At 25.1% G+C, this 16,316-nt stretch overlaps 4 protein-coding genes across 6 annotated transcripts; 2 read left to right on the top strand and 2 right to left on the bottom strand.

Moving 5' to 3' along the window:
- Positions 1-705: 705 nt before the first annotated feature.
- Positions 706-3,109, top strand: stas (Transmembrane protein stas). The gene is made up of 4 exons (XM_033349505.2): positions 706-848; positions 1,378-1,489; positions 1,550-1,678; positions 1,869-3,109. The coding sequence occupies exons 1-4, from the start codon at positions 815-817 to the stop codon at positions 2,374-2,376; spliced, it is 783 nt and encodes a 260-aa protein (XP_033205396.2). The 5' UTR covers positions 706-814; the 3' UTR covers positions 2,377-3,109.
- Positions 1,869-4,796, bottom strand: LOC117165963 (uncharacterized). Of its 3 annotated transcripts, XM_076625812.1 has the most exons (6): positions 4,637-4,796; positions 4,472-4,573; positions 3,834-4,095; positions 3,555-3,762; positions 3,157-3,286; positions 1,869-2,957 (listed from the first exon to the last, which is right to left on the bottom strand). In XM_076625812.1, the coding sequence occupies exons 1-6, from the start codon at positions 4,794-4,796 to the stop codon at positions 2,866-2,868; spliced, it is 954 nt and encodes a 317-aa protein (XP_076481927.1). In that variant the 3' UTR covers positions 1,869-2,865. The 3 variants fall into 3 exon arrangements, with proteins under 3 accessions (XP_076481927.1, XP_033205392.1, XP_033205393.1); XM_033349501.2 differs by having other exon boundaries at positions 4,472-4,796; XM_033349502.2 differs by having other exon boundaries at positions 1,869-2,355; positions 4,472-4,796.
- A 1,325-nt stretch (positions 4,797-6,121) lies between these two features.
- Positions 6,122-7,176, bottom strand: ND-B22 (NADH dehydrogenase (ubiquinone) B22 subunit). Its single transcript, XM_033349506.2, has 2 exons — positions 6,940-7,176; positions 6,122-6,524 (listed from the first exon to the last, which is right to left on the bottom strand). The coding sequence occupies exons 1-2, from the start codon at positions 7,047-7,049 to the stop codon at positions 6,188-6,190; spliced, it is 447 nt and encodes a 148-aa protein (XP_033205397.1). The 5' UTR covers positions 7,050-7,176; the 3' UTR covers positions 6,122-6,187.
- A 463-nt stretch (positions 7,177-7,639) lies between these two features.
- On the top strand, positions 7,640-16,045 carry LOC117165970 (FAD-dependent oxidoreductase domain-containing protein 1-like). The gene is made up of 11 exons (XM_076626171.1): positions 7,640-8,350; positions 8,888-9,023; positions 9,212-9,665; positions 9,756-10,032; positions 12,302-12,303; positions 12,419-12,694; positions 12,918-13,394; positions 14,236-14,384; positions 14,499-14,585; positions 14,678-14,831; positions 15,218-16,045. The coding sequence occupies exons 1-11, from the start codon at positions 8,185-8,187 to the stop codon at positions 15,470-15,472; spliced, it is 2,433 nt and encodes an 810-aa protein (XP_076482286.1). The 5' UTR covers positions 7,640-8,184; the 3' UTR covers positions 15,473-16,045.
- Positions 16,046-16,316: the final 271 nt, after the last annotated feature.

Genomic DNA, 16,316 nt, shown 5'->3' with positions numbered 1-16,316 from the left:
TAACTCGAAATGTATGATCATCGCTAATTATTACATCGCTTATTAGTAAGAACATAATGAAATCCGAAATATATTAAATGTATTACGTATATTAGATATATTACATGTGTAATTAAGTTAAAGTAAGTAAAGTGAAATATATTCAAATTTAATTAACATGTCATTTCTTTGTAACATGTAATATAAAATATATAAAATATATGAACAAAATTAAATATTGTAACTTATAACTATATAACTTAGGATCAATGACATTTCGTATATATATACATATAAGGTACATATATATATATATCATTGAAATATGTCATATATATACAATCTCATTGAAAAAATTGTAACACAACTTTATCAAATTTTAATGAATTCCTTTAATATATATGTTATTACACAAGTTTTGCATACATGTTTTTTTCTAATATTTATATCGAAGAACTTTTGAAATTTTTTAAATTTGTCAAAGAAAAATGTTAATTTCAAATTTTAGAGGTAAAGAATATAATGTAGAAAATATCATGCACCGGATAATAATAATACATACATACAAAATCTTAATTCAAGTTTATCAAGTTAATAGTTATACAATATTTATATACATACGTTCATGATTTTAATTCGTGTTTAATTTTTTTAATCAGAAAGTCGATATTCGGTTAGTTTATAAGTATATAAGTACATTAAATTTGTTAGATACCATTAAATTATTTACAAAAAATATTTATCTAATTCGCTATAAAAAAAGATAGTCTTTTACTTTCGCGCCATCTTGAATTACTGAGCGATTGTCTTCTAAGAAAACAGTGATAGTCTAGTTATGAAAACTGAAACTAAAATAAAACAAAGCCTCGGTAGGATAACGCTTTAAGATATGATGTTTTAACATTAAACTGGATATTGATTTTCCTTGAAATAACTTTTAACTTGTTACATTTATTAAAAACAATTCCGAAGTTCAAACATTGAATGTCAATAAGATTTTATCTAGTTAATAATTTTCTAACATAAGTATCAAAACTTCGAGCTATTTATATTTCTAATTCTTCCTAATATTTTATTGATATAGTATTCCATATTTAATAATGTGAAAATAAAATTAAGAAAATTCTAACCTTAAAATTGAATTTCATACATTCATGAAACAAATGGAAGTTATTATTTATTATTTTTAAATTATTAGTACATGACACTTTTATATTAAATTTTACTCATAAATGTCTTTGTTAATATAAATATGACCTTAAGTGACCTTAACGCTTTAAATTCAATATAATTTTCAAATTAATACTACTAGTTTTCTTAACGTTTAAATGTTTAAATTAATGAGATCAAAACATTTTGATTTACGATGTGTTAATAAAAGTTTAAATACATTTTCAGATTCCTCTAAGGAGGCATCGACAAAGCAAGCAACCTTAACAGTTGGTGTGATTTTCATTGCTTCGTTATTGGCATTATTTTATGCTTATACTAGTTTTCCAGAACTTACTGAGTAAGAAAAAATTGTAATAAACTTTTATATAAAGAAATATTTTAATTTATTATATTACAGAGATGAGCGACAGTACATGAAATTGCCATTACATATTGAAGAAGCTAAAAGTTTGGGTAAACTTCTCGGACGATATAAAGATCTTTATTATTTTCAAGTGCTTGCTGGATTATTTATTACATATGTTTTGTATCCTTCAATATTAAATCTTTTAATTTCAGAATAATTCATAAACTATGCTATTAAAAATATGCTATTTCATATTTATCTAAGTAACATTCTACTTTTCATATATAATGTTATATTCAATTATTTTTAAATGTTAACATATAAGTGTTTAAAAGTATATTTTATAGGATAACCCTTAACATAGATTTAGCTTACAAACTTTTGCTATTCCAGGTTCTATTTTCCTTTCAATCCTTTCTGGTTTCCTTTTCCCCTTTCCTTTAGCTTTGTTATTAGTATGCAGTTGCAGCGCAATAGGAGCATCACTTTGCTACTTTCTTTCTTCACTTTTGGGACGTAGATTACTTTTTAAATATTTCCCAGAAAAAGCAAGGGAATGGACGTTAACAGTAAAGAAGCACAAAGACCACCTCTTTAATTATATGCTATTTCTTCGAATAACTCCATTACTACCAAATTGGTTTATAAATTTAGCCAGTCCTGTAATTGGAGTGCCTCTTGTACCATTTGCTTTAGGCACATTTTTTGGAGTTGCTCCACCATCTTTTGTTGCTATTCAAGCAGGTCAGACATTACAAAACTTAACTTCATCTTCTGACGCATGGTCGTGGAATAGCATTATAATATTATGTATATTTGCTGTATTATCATTAGTACCTGTTTTATTTAAACAAAAACTACAACAAAAATATGATTAAACTTTAGGGAAGAAATTTTGAACAGATTTATTTATTTAAAGAAATATGTGCTTTATTTTAATATTTAAAACTTAAAGCAAACTAAGTTGTTTTTAAAAAATTCAGTTCCAATAAACAAAATTTTTTTTTAATATTATTACACTGTTATATAAAGTTCTAAATACAATTAGATTTCTTTTTCTTTTTTTTTTCTAATTGTAACTTAATTTGTATCAATTCCATATGTTGATATTTTTTCTATTTTTTATACTGTAATATCATGCATTTATTAATAAATTACAACTTTACAAAATGAGCACAAATTTAGATTGTTATTTCGTAAATATTAATGTATTGTTTTATGTAAAATCAGTTGTATGTTTTTCACAAAAGCAGTTATTTAGAAAATTGTTTAAAGGGAAAGGGATAACAATAAAACCAATTATACTAGTGAAAAATTTTTGTAGTGGAAACATAGTTATATAAAATTAATTTAATTGAAAGAGTAATTCAGCAGAACGAAGTCATATAACTAATGGTAATACTAGTTGAATTCAAAGCTGGAAGGCTGACTGGTCGCCAGTACCACCAGTTGTACCATACTAAAAGAGAAACATAATTTTTGAAAGTATCTTGTTTAATGTATCAATTATGATATATGTAATATTCAAAACATTAATTTAAATTAATGGACACTCATTTCTGTTAATGTTAGACACTGTCAAGAATAAAGTAGATAGTTTAAATAATAAAACGTATGTTCATCAACTTCTTTAACTGACTATAAATTAAGATACTTACAAGCTTTTCCAGCAGATAATAATACTATGATGGACTCGCAAGATGCACTACATTCTGGACTTGCTATCATTTTTATCAATCTTGCACCAGCTGTACACCTTATCATTATATTACTACATTCAGGATTTGGCTAAAGTTTTAGAAATAGTATTTATTAAAGAAGTTATTCTGCAAGCAATATGCTTAATTCCAACATAACATTATTTTTAACATCTATTGTCAATTAAAATAATACAGCAGACATATATTGAAATATTACAGCTATTTTGTAATGCTTCTTGCAACAAACATTTTGAATATTACTATTTACACAATAATTAATTTTATTATTATATTGATGTTCTTTATGAAGCAATATTTCATGCAAACCAAAAGCTTTTAATAAAATAACATCTTACTAAAGAGTAAGGTGGAGAGTTTGGTTCATCAAAAATAATAAATCTTTCTGTGCTTTGTTCCCACCAATTTGGTGTATCAACAGGTTTTGGAAATAACTTTCTCAAAATTCTTCCTGTTGTCATGCTATTAATTCTCCATGTAATATGATTATTTAAATTTTTGGAACGATTTAAATCCATATTTTTTTCCATAATATCTTGAATATCTCTAAAATGTTAAAGCTTTTATTTACAAACTTTTGTTTAAGGCACCTTAGTATTTTTGTTTATATATGATACCTGTAAGTTTTATTGTTAGAAAATACTCTCATAGCATCTTTCTTAAATACTCCTGGATTTTGCCACAATAATTGTTGTATATCTTCCATATAAACTTGAGATAAATTTTCTGTTTTTGTATAAGGAATGCCAAGATTAAAAGATCTAGATATATGATGGCTACTTAAATCAGGTACAAAATGTACAACACTACAGGGCCAACAATCCATATCATTTACATAAAAATACGGATTTTCTAATATGCACCATTCATCATATAATTCTAAAAGGCAAAAGTATAAAAACATATACATAATTGAATAAATCAAGTAAGAACAATATGAAATTTTAATGAAAAACTATTATTAAAATCAATTATTGTTAATGTTATATAAAGTGAGATTTAAGAAATAACTACTGATGTCTTATACTCCAATATATATTTATTGTATATCATTTTTTTTGTAATTTACATGTTTTGTATATATATATTTTTATAAAGAATTTTTTATTAAATTCTATAACGATAATGAATGATCTAATGATAATAAAATATAAAAAAATTTAATAAAAATTTTAAATAAATATTTTCAAGCCGCCGCTAATGAAATTGTTAATAAAATATAGTATGTTTAACATAAATTGTAATATTAACATACCAGATAAAGAGGGATAATGTTGAATTATTGGTACAGCTATTTTTCTAAGTAATTTTAAGCCTGGATAGATGGAATTCTGTAAATTCCTCAGTAGCATCACACCTAAGAACTTTTTATCAAAGGATATAAAACATATAATTATTATAAATAATAATGTAACCATACTTTTCATAAAGAAACGAAAATTAACTTTCTTCTTTTTCTTCTCAAGAGTACGAAAGGAATTTTGTAAAGCTTTATTGATTTCATTTTCCGTAATATCATTTTCGCGTGCAAATTGACGAATCTTTTTCAACTGTTTTTTATACACCTCCAAATCAACCATTTTTTAAGAAACAAAATAAAAATGATAAATGAGAATTAACATTTATTGGAATCGATAATATATAATGGCATATATATATATATATATATATATATATATATCGTGTAATTTACAACATTTTAATAAACATTCACATAGCAACTAAAAGTATGTATATATACATCGTATTTCATTACAAATTACAAAATGAAGTACATATACACTAGATCGGCAAATCTATATTTAAACACAGCTGCGCTCTCTATGAGGAAATTGTTAAACTACTTATTATACTACAATGAAAATAATATATAAGGATGCAAAGTCTATCTTACATACTCGTCTGTGATATGGCCATTGACTAAATACATATATTAACTATTTGATTAAATACATTATACATTGTCTATTTACCTGACATAATATGCAATTTTGTGTCTTACGTCAAAGAAGTATCTTGTTTCGATCTAAAATTTTTGCGCCCGTTTTCACGCATCTCCACGCTTTTCCAACTGTTTCCGCCCGATCATATTCAAAACCATTTTGCAATAATTTAGACAAGTGAAGGAGATTTTAACGTCAAATAAGATTACTTTTAATTCACCATGTCGATAAAATTAGTTGTAGCTAGTTCTAATGATTATTCATTATATAATTCAATATATTACCTTCTATGTAATTATATTTAAGATCTAGAATATCATCTACATTATAACAAATGCTATGAATGAAGGAGATTTTAACGTCAAATAAGATTACTTTTAATTCACCATGTCGATAAAATTAGTTGTAGCTAGTTCTAATGATTATTCATTATATAATTCAATATATTACCTTCTATGTAATTATATTTAAGATCTAGAATATCATCTACATTATAACAAATGCTATGAATTATTAATTCCTTAAATATTGCATAAATTGCGATTTTATTATTTACACTAGTTCTAAACAAACACATGTAGGATAATTATATTGCCAAAATAAGTATGAATGGTACGTTATTCATGTCAGCATTATGTTAAATTTGTTAATACACACGCACACATGTGTTGTACATAATACAGATACTTAAGTGTCTTAGTCGCTATAGAATTAATTTCAATTGTAAAGATTACTGCATAATTTTTTAAATTCCATTAATAAATAGATTTTGTTAAACAAATTATGGTAATGGTAGATGGCAATATCATCTGTTCTTGTCGCGCAATATTGCGTTCTTTGTGCTATAGACTTGTCCGTAAACAAAGAACGCAAAATTGCGCTGCAAAGACAGACTACATGAATGGTCCTACACCGAGAGGAATTATCTTATTTTCAATATATGTAATAATTAAGTATTACGCTTATATAAATATCAATATACTTTATTCTAATTATTATAACTACATAAACAATGTGTTTTACTTGAACTACTTATTTGTTTTTGCTTTTTCAGTTTCTGCAGGAGTATCGACATATAATTTCTTATATAATTTTTCATATTCCACCTTAAGTTTCTCTCTTTCTGCAAAATATTTTGGATATCTAGCTTTTTCAATTGGATCCCAAAAATCCATTACAGAATCTGGTGGTATTACAAAACGTCCATGGCATATACCACCTGGGCTATTAGGAAATTTTGATGGATCAGGATGCATATTCTGAAATAATTCTTCTTCACCTTCTAATAGTAGCTTTTTAGCTATGCGAGCATCTGGTATATTCCGATTCTTATCAAAACGTTGTCTTAATAAAACTGCGTTATATCTAAATCAAAAGAATATATAATAATGAATATTTATTCAAAACTCAAGTATTAAAACTTAAAATGAACAGTTACATCTTTATATAATAAAAGTAAATAATTATAAAATGTTAAAAATAGTTCAAAACATAAATTTATTGAATCTTCAAAAGTAGGTCTATTAGAAGTAACAGCTTATTTCATATTATCATCAATTTTATATAAATAATAATAGTAATAAAATTCATAACAAAATTATATAATAAGACAAGTGAAACTATGTACACAATGTATGATATCCTGAAAAACTATGATAGCAGTACGATCAAAATTTATGTTTCTTCATTAATATTTTGACACTAATTGGTAATAAATAATATTTGATATAAAAAATAATGGCTTTTTATACTACTAGATTTAATTTAAACATATTTTTACCTAAATTCGTGTCTTTTAATATTCTGATCTTCTAACGCACGTAAAGCGCGTTTATAAAGACTACATACTTTTCTAGTATGACTAATGAAAGGTGATGGTAGTTGGGCCATTCCTATTTAGATTCGATATTAATTCACTTAGATATTGGTATTGTTCTGTTTATTTTAAAATTACTTAACCAATTCGAGGACTACCTGTTCCTTAGTCATGAACTATATGATGCAACTGAACTACAGATAGTATTATGGGATTATAAAAATCGTAATGATCACAAATTGCCCTGTTACTAATTATTTTTAATGATTATTATTATATTACAAAATTATGGTAATAATAATCTTTATAAAAGGGTTATGTGTAGAAAAAAATATAAAATTTGTTGAATCATAAGAAAAGTACAAGCAATGTTAATATAATTCTTCTTTTATTTTTCATTTATTGTTTTTCGCATTTTGTTTCACTATTATATTGTGATTTACATTAGCATATATTTATTTCAAATTTATTAAATATTAGATATTATTATCAGCATATGAATTTTTTATGTATTAAAGTATAGTAAGCATATCGAAAAGAAATGTTATTTTATAGCGTAAGAAAGCTAAAATGATTATAGTAAAATTCAAATAATATATGTAATCTAAAATAGAAAAATATTACAAATAGGATGCTTCCGGTTAAACAGCGCGACGGAAGTCTAGTTAATCACAAAGAATGGCGATTGTCGTTTTATTTACGTTACGGGTTCTTTATTTTTCAGCATACTTAACGACTAATTTTTAAGACGCGACAAGGACCTTAGCCTTTTCAACAATTAAAGAAACTTTCAATCGCATAGTTGTGCGATGAACTCAAGACTTATAATTTGCTTTAAGCAGCAATATTTGTAGCAAAAATCTTTAAAATTCGAATTAACCAAAGAATCCAACCTTCAATTTTCTCAAATAAGTAAATCGTTTCAGTTTCACTAAAAAATTTGATCGTAATATTAAAGCACAATTTTATATAATTTATTTTCTTTCATGTACCTTGTTTACTTAATTCACGAATTAACAGTAAAAATAAATGTAACCATTAATTTAATCTTATTTAACTATTAAATAAATTTCCAGTATTTATATTACGAATAAAGCTTGAAATTTTCATCCAATATAAAGATTTGATTTAGTCATCAAATTAAGAACATAGGATCGAGTTTCCAATATTGACATTGTTTACTTCTTCGAACGATTTTCAACGGACGAAATGGTGCCGACGATGCCGCCTGATTCGCATAAAATTTCGCTGAAGATCATTGAAGCGATAAAACAACATCCAGTTTTATATAGTGCTGAAGTGAAAGGTTCTATTAAACTTCAGGAATTTCGGCAGAAGGTTTGGAAGAGGATTTCGGATGAACTTGGTCTTGATCGTACGAACTCCTTTTCTTCTTTCACTGTTTTCGGATAATTTTGTATGTTCGTTAATATATCATCGCTATACAATATTTCTACTGCCAAAATGTTTTCTTTAATTTTTCTACATAGTTTGGAAAATTGTATACATATTAATTTCGTTTTATTAATCTTATTGTGTAAATACTGTGAAAGTTTAAGTAATAAAACGAAATTTAAATAATATTTATTTACAAAAACATTAGTAGAAGTATGTATAATAACCAGTATTAATTTCAAATTTATGTCTAAATGAATATTACTGCAGTATTTAAAAGATAATATAACATTTAATGGAATATGTGGTTATTCATTGCGTTAAAACGTTTTATTTTATTTTATACAATATTTATTTTGATATCTATGAAAAAATATGAATTTATACATCTGTAATATTTTTTGTTTCTTGTAATTAAAGTTTTTTGAGCCTACGTTTATTTACATTTATAAATTAGAATTTTTAAATTCACTATTATAAAGTGATATGTATATAGATATAATTAATATGTTTTTAGCCACCTGGGTGAGATTAAGATGGAAAAATTTAAGGGATACTTATTGCCGTATACTTAAATATAAGAATAGAACTGAAAAAGGAGTTCGTAGGAAAAAATGGATTTTTGAAGATCATCTTAGTTTCTTAAAGTTTCCGTAAGAATAATATGTAAATTCTTAATGATTTTCTATATAATAATAATTTTACTAAGCTTACGTGATATATATTCTATTTTTATTAATTTTTTATTAATTTTTTATTTATTTTTTATTAATTTTATACTGTTTAACTTTATTTAATACTCAAGCAGAATGATTAAATATCAACAAAAGTGTTTATTTAGGTATGAATCGGATTATCAACCTCAAAGTATAGAATTAACTGAAGACTATATTCAGGATATAAATGCAGGTGGAATTAGTTCTGAAGGTCTTTTAGAACAATTAGAAGATCGTAATGATGAAGATTATAGTGAATATTTAGAAGTTTTGGAAGAAACGACTGCAGATCCAGTGTTGGATCGTGATTCTATGGAATTAAATGATAATGGTGATAATGTAGTAAAAAGTATAGAGGTAGGAAATGCAATGCATCATGATGTTGATTCATATGCACAGCAAATTCAATCAAAATATAGAAAAATAAGACCGAAAAAAGTGAAAATTGAATCATTGGAAGTGCCTGCAACCTACAGTATCTTAAAAACTTCACCTTTTAAAAATAAAACAATTGATACACCAATATTTGTTAGTGCACCAGCCGCAAATAATTCTGTAAAGAATTCTTCTAAAACAGAAGTAAGTTGCAATTTTCGAAACTAGTATTGCATTTTAAAATTGTATTTCCTAATTGCAATTTATTATTCTTTAATTCAATATATGTTTCAGGATACACAAAATAATTATGACCAAGTCTACCTAGCTCCTGAAGGAAAAAGTAGTATAGAGCTCTTTTTTGACAGTATGGCACAAACTGTCAAGCGACTCCCTCCAAAAGCTCAAGCAGATATTAAAATGAATATTTGTAAAATTGTAACAGAAGCAGAACTTAAGTATTCTGGACGTAACACACCCCAAAGTACTCAACAATTTATAGCACCACCTGGAATGATTCCTAAGTTGGTTCTCATTCCATGTAACATGATTGATGGACAAAATAATAAAGGTTGATTATTTCTAAGAATAATTATTTCTCCTGAAAGAATTATGGTTATTTATTCTAAATTATGAAATTGGTTTCGTCTATCATAAAAGAATGCAACACACAACAACTGAGGAATATTAAACTAAGAAAGTAGTTTAAATAAAAATGATTTTTGTATTCAGGACTGTGTTTTAACTTTATATAACACAATGAAAGAAATACTATATACATAAATGCTGTCGTTATATTTTAAGCTGTTGTTATATATAAATATAGTTATTTTAATAGAACCATTGTCGTCTTAAAATTTTCCATTCACACCCGTATCTTAACAAAAGTTTCTTAGTAAATTATCAAATATGTATGTGTAAATGTAATCTTTGAATGCATATAATGTATCAAAATAATTAAAAAATAAATGGTATCTATAGATACATATGTATACATATAATGCACGTATAATATATTATACGTGATATCATTTATTTTTATGCAATACATTTATCATTCATACGATAATTGTAAATATAAGAAATAGATATGACAACTTTATCTCTTGTTTTACAAATTCATACATGTATTCATTCTATAAATAATTTTACTATTATAATTATGGTGTATCATAATCTAATTCTATTAATTTGTCAGTGTATTTAATATATCAAATTTGCAATATATTATTTATAATATATTCTAAATGAAATAATAATAGATTTTAAATATTAAATCAATTTATATACAGAGAAAATTACAACAATTTATTGAATATAATTTGCGACAGAATGAGATTTATTAACAAAGATGCGTGTTTTATCTTAATTTGGTTTTGATGAAATGACGGTATTTCATAAAAAAGAATTATCTAATTTTTCAGTGTTTATTGAAATGTTATCGTTTGTAAGAAATTTTATATAGTTATGAGATTACCGGCTAACGAAACAGTAGCAGGAAAATTTTAGTTTGAATTAAATCGTATGTGTAAGCTCTTAGCAGTTATAAAAATGTTGCCTTCTTTTGTTAAATTGCAAGTACAAAATAATTTTTTACAAAGATGTGTGTTCTCACAAACAAAAAGAACTTATTCAAAAAAGGTAACATGGTAAACAATAATATTGAGGTTAATAATTTAAGTTATTTGTTTTGATTTTGTGCGATTTATATTTATTTTCTTCCATTGTATGTTATTTATTACAATCCACATTCACTTAACTGTTTGAGAACATTTAATAATTTACAAAATCAGCTATTGGTTAACAAGCTTTATTATACACACATTTTTCATCTGCACGAAATTTATAAAACTTACTACATTTCTAAAAAAGGTATCGATATTGTTAATAAAATTGCGATATGAATATAATAAAAGAACAAAACATTAGATTAAATAAGAAAAAATATTTGTTTTACTAATGTATATTTATTAATTTTTAATCGTTAAAGTGACAATGTTTCAGAATAAAAGAACATTATTCTAATGTCAGTAGCTGTAACATTATTTTATTATCAGTATCATTAAAATATTTATACGAATAAACTAGAAGTTATAAATTCATGTTCATGAACATCTTCTTCAGTACTCATACTATATTGCAAACTTCTGCAGTACATATTCTAAAATAAATGTAAATTTGTCTGCATTTGTTTTACCCTTCTGGAAACTCGTACCCCACTTAATTACTAATTGTTAGATTATTACTATTTGTTTAATATTATTACTACTAATTTATTGAAATTTAGAAACTAATCAATTTAGTATTATTACTACTAATAGTATTACTAGTTGTTAGAATTTGAACATGAAACAGTACAATTTGAATATGAAATAAACTCATTTGTATTAAAACTTCCCTTATTTTATTACTTTTACATTGCTAATCTAAACTCAGTTCATTCTTCAAAATTATCGTTTCATAATTGATGCAACTTGATTTGATGCGAACTTTAACATTACATTATAAAAATAAATATGCAAAGATAATGTCAATGACCTTGGAATAATCTTCAAGAAGATTCCATAGAAATGATAATAATTCAGATTTTTAATTTAAATAAATTGCTCTGCATATAAGTAGTTCAGAATAATAATCATGTAACTCCCATCATTATTAATTTTTTTAATAAATATCGCAAGGTCCTTGTATCGAATGAGAAAATAAATTTGTTAATGTTAAACAAGGAATTGCTTTTTTAACCAAATAAAACAACTTTTTAATTCTTTCCAAAATATATAAATTGTAAATATAGTATTATATAATAGAATTTTTTCAATATGTGTACATGTAATTTTAAGCTGTATGACATTCATCAATTTTGTATATCTAATTGTAATGCCAATTTAATGAAAGATGATAAGAGAAACATAATATAACATTTTTTCACATTTATATTAATCCATGTAATTTCTCAGGATACTCCAGATAAAATTGTACCAACTAAAAAAGATTCTAAAACCATAGTATCAAAAACACTTAAAAAAGGTTTGGCATCGATAAAAGAATCTCTTGTTGCGAAGGATGTTGATGATATATTAGCTGAATGGATGGGTCGGCCACAAATAGTTCCAAAAGTTTGTGATGTTGTAATAATTGGAGGTGGGATAATGGGCAGTTCTATAGCATATTGGTTGAGAAAACGAGTTTATTCAGAATATTTCAAAGTTGTAGTAATAGAGAGAGATCCTACGGTACGTTCTTCAGAAATTATGTTTTGCAGTTACAGTATAAAAATAATTTAGAAATTATGTTCTACAGTTTAAGTGAATATAATAACATGAATATAATATCCAGTTTTATAAAAATTAGAGAGCTCGTTCTGAAAGATTGAAATTTATTCAGTTGAATTTACCAAAAAAAGATCTAATCAAATAAAGAAATTATTTAATAAGTAAACGTAAATTTTATTTTCAGTATACTACAGCGTCAACAGTTCTTTCTTGTGGAGGTTTACGTCAACAATTTTCTCTGAAAGAAAATATTGAAATGTCTCTTTTTGGTGCAGAATTTTTACGTAACATCAATGAATATTTAAGCATTATAGGAGAACCCGCAATTGATCTATATTTCCATCCATATGGTTATTTAACATTAGCATCTGAGCAAAGTGCTCAAATATTAATAGAAAATTCTAAATTACAAAATTTCCTTGGAGCAAAAAATATTATATTATCAGCTGCTAAATTGAAAAGTATGTTTCCTTGGATAAATACAGAAGGTATCGAACTAGGTTGTTTAGGATTAGAAAAAGAGGGTTGGTTTGACCCGTGGGTTCTTCTTTCTGCTTTTAAAAAGAAAGCACTACAATTGGGAGCAAGATATATTTATGGTGAAGCGCAAGGATTTACTTATAAAGACAAAGAAAACATTGGTCAACTAGATGGATTGATTGTAAGACTTAATTTTGTTAAAGTAATATATTAATTATCACTCTAATTTTTGATATTCAGTATTATATTTACATTACTGCTAAAAAGTATCCAGATGTTTGTTTATTTTTGATGCAATTTTATTACAGTTCCTCAAGAAATAATTGTATATTAATAAACAATGACTACATTCAATATTATTATTTCATTATAGTAGTACATTAAAACTGGTTTTAAATAACTAATACATATGGAGTGACATAATTTCACTGAGTGAGTAGTAAGATAAAAATTTATATGTAAACTAAAAATTTATATCTACTGTTTTACTGCTAAACTATCCATGAGGAAAATTGTGTGATTAAAACAAGTAATAATTATTTGAAGCCAGTAAAAACATCAATAAAATATATTTCAAATTTCGATATATCATTAGTGGATTTTTTTTAATTTTTTGATTATTAGTTTCTTATTAATTTATACATTTTTTAATATTTATATACTGTTGTATATATATCTGGGCAATTTATATTATAAATAATAGTAATAATATTAATATGTAATTTATAAACTAAATAATATTTGAAGTTAATATATTTATTATTTTTCATAATAATATTTAAATAAATCATATACATTTTCATGGATATATATGTTTCACTAATCATGTAGACATAAGCATGTACATGTAGAGACAAGCATATAGAAATATTCTGTAATACACAAGAAAAAAGAAGTATGTAAAGTATGCAAAACTGTGCAAAAGTTTATATCTATTTATATATATTTTAGCATACTTTTATATTTATTTTATTTTTATTCTATTAGTATTTAACAGTTAATCTCTTTTTACTTTTTATTAGGTAAAAACCAAAGAGGGTGAAATACATAATATGAAATTTGCAATTTGCATTGTGGCTGCTGGAGCTTTTAGTGGACAAGTAGCTGACAAATTGGGTAATGTTCAAACAGAAAATGGATTAGAGAAAATATATTTACCTGTTGAACCAAGGTAATCATAATTTCATGTTGTGAATAAGTTTGAATAAGTATGAAATGAAAGTTTATATTAATACTATTATTATTTATTAATATAAATCCAACACAAATATTGTTGATGTTATAGGAAAAGATTTGTTTATTGCGTTCATTGTCCTGATGGACCAAGTTTAAATGCCCCATTATTGGTAGATAATACTGGAACATTTCTTAGGTAAACATTATTCATAAAATAAAAGTTGTTTCTAGGAACTAATATTTTGAAACTTGTGTTTACTACTAATTAAGTATCAATATTTATTTTAGAAGAGAAGGTCTGGCAGGTACGTATATTTGTGGAAGATCACCAGAGGAATCCGAAGAACCTAGTGCTGAAGATTTAAGTATTGATTATGATTTCTTTGAAGAAAAAATTTGGCCTGTACTCGCACACAGAGTCCCAGTTTTTGAAAAATTAAAGGTTTGTGTTTGATTTACACATAATAGAAATATGATATAAATACACTGATATGTATTAGGTTGTCCGAAAAGTGTCTTTCTTTCGCAAACGTATTTTTTATAACAGTGCACCTTCATATAAACATGAAACCAAGTCTGTGAAATGTTGCGGTGTTTATCTCAACATAACAAAATGGATCATACGTAATTCGACAAAATAATATAAAACAAAAAACACTGTGCGTCTATGATTTCCTCATAAACGAAAGAAACTTTTCGGACAACCTAATATATTAAAGTTATACATACGAATAAATTGATAACATTTGTATTATTACTCAAATTACTTAAATTAAATTATTTACTTTAATAGCTTTCGAAATGCAATTTTTTATACTATTTTTGCAGTTAAAGTCTTCTTGGGCAGGATATTATGAGTTCAATACTTTTGATCAAAATGGAATAATTGGACTACATCCATATTATCGGAATTTATACTTTGCAACTGGATTTAGTGGACATGGAATTCAACAGGCACCCGCAGTAGGTAGAGCAATTTCAGAACTAATTGTTGATGGAGAATATAAAACGCTTGACCTATCGAATCTTAACTTTGATAGAATTCTTTTTGGTAAACCTGCATATGAAAAGAACATTATTTAAAATATATGCATTTGATTGTAATCAAAATTTATTATGTATGTATATAATAATTTTAATAACAGAATACAAATAGTATTTTATGTATTTTACAATATACATAATAATATTTATAGAGATTAACTTTAAAATTTAGATTTATTTAAATTGATTTGTAGATAAATATGTTTAATACAGAAAAAAATTGGCCTTAAATTCATCAAATATTATAATCTGTATTAATTAGTCTATTTTGTTTTATTTAATATTTGTTATTATAATTAATATCTTGTTTTAAAGGATGATTTATAAATAAGTATTTAGATAGTTAAAAGTATACATATGATGTCAATAAAAAATATGTAATGATCTTTAATAATTCCAATGTCAAATTCCAAAATGAAATCTTGTAAGAATTTGACAGCCACACTATGGAATGTAAAATTCTATGTATTTACTACGTGCACCTCACGAAAAAGACAAGATCATCAGTGCTGAAAGATATTCGTCTCATTATGCTGTACATTGTAAAATATTGTTATTACTGTAAATAAATAATAATTATGGGGAAAGACCATCACCGCCCGTGCAAAAATATTACTAGTTGTGGATATTATTCTGGGTACCATCAGTGGCCGTTCGGGACGGAACTTGAAATACTTTGAAATATCAGTATTTTGTATTTTTTTCTATAATCTACATGTGCAAATTAGCCTACAAATAACTTAAGATTCTAACAAAGATAAACTACGCTATATTATGTACAATGAAATAACAAAGTTTGGAATCCCAAAGTCTATTTTCACCTTTTAACACAAATATTAATATGTAAAAATGAACTACTTTATGCATAAATTTTTTTAAAATA

The sequence above is a fragment of the Bombus vancouverensis genome, chromosome 17, assembly GCF_051014615.1.
Source record: "Bombus vancouverensis nearcticus chromosome 17, iyBomVanc1_principal, whole genome shotgun sequence".
In the NCBI taxonomy this organism is placed as follows: Eukaryota; Metazoa; Arthropoda; class Insecta; order Hymenoptera; family Apidae; genus Bombus; species Bombus vancouverensis.
Note: the sequence above shows the minus strand (reverse complement) of the source record. Positions and strands in the feature narration are given on the sequence as shown.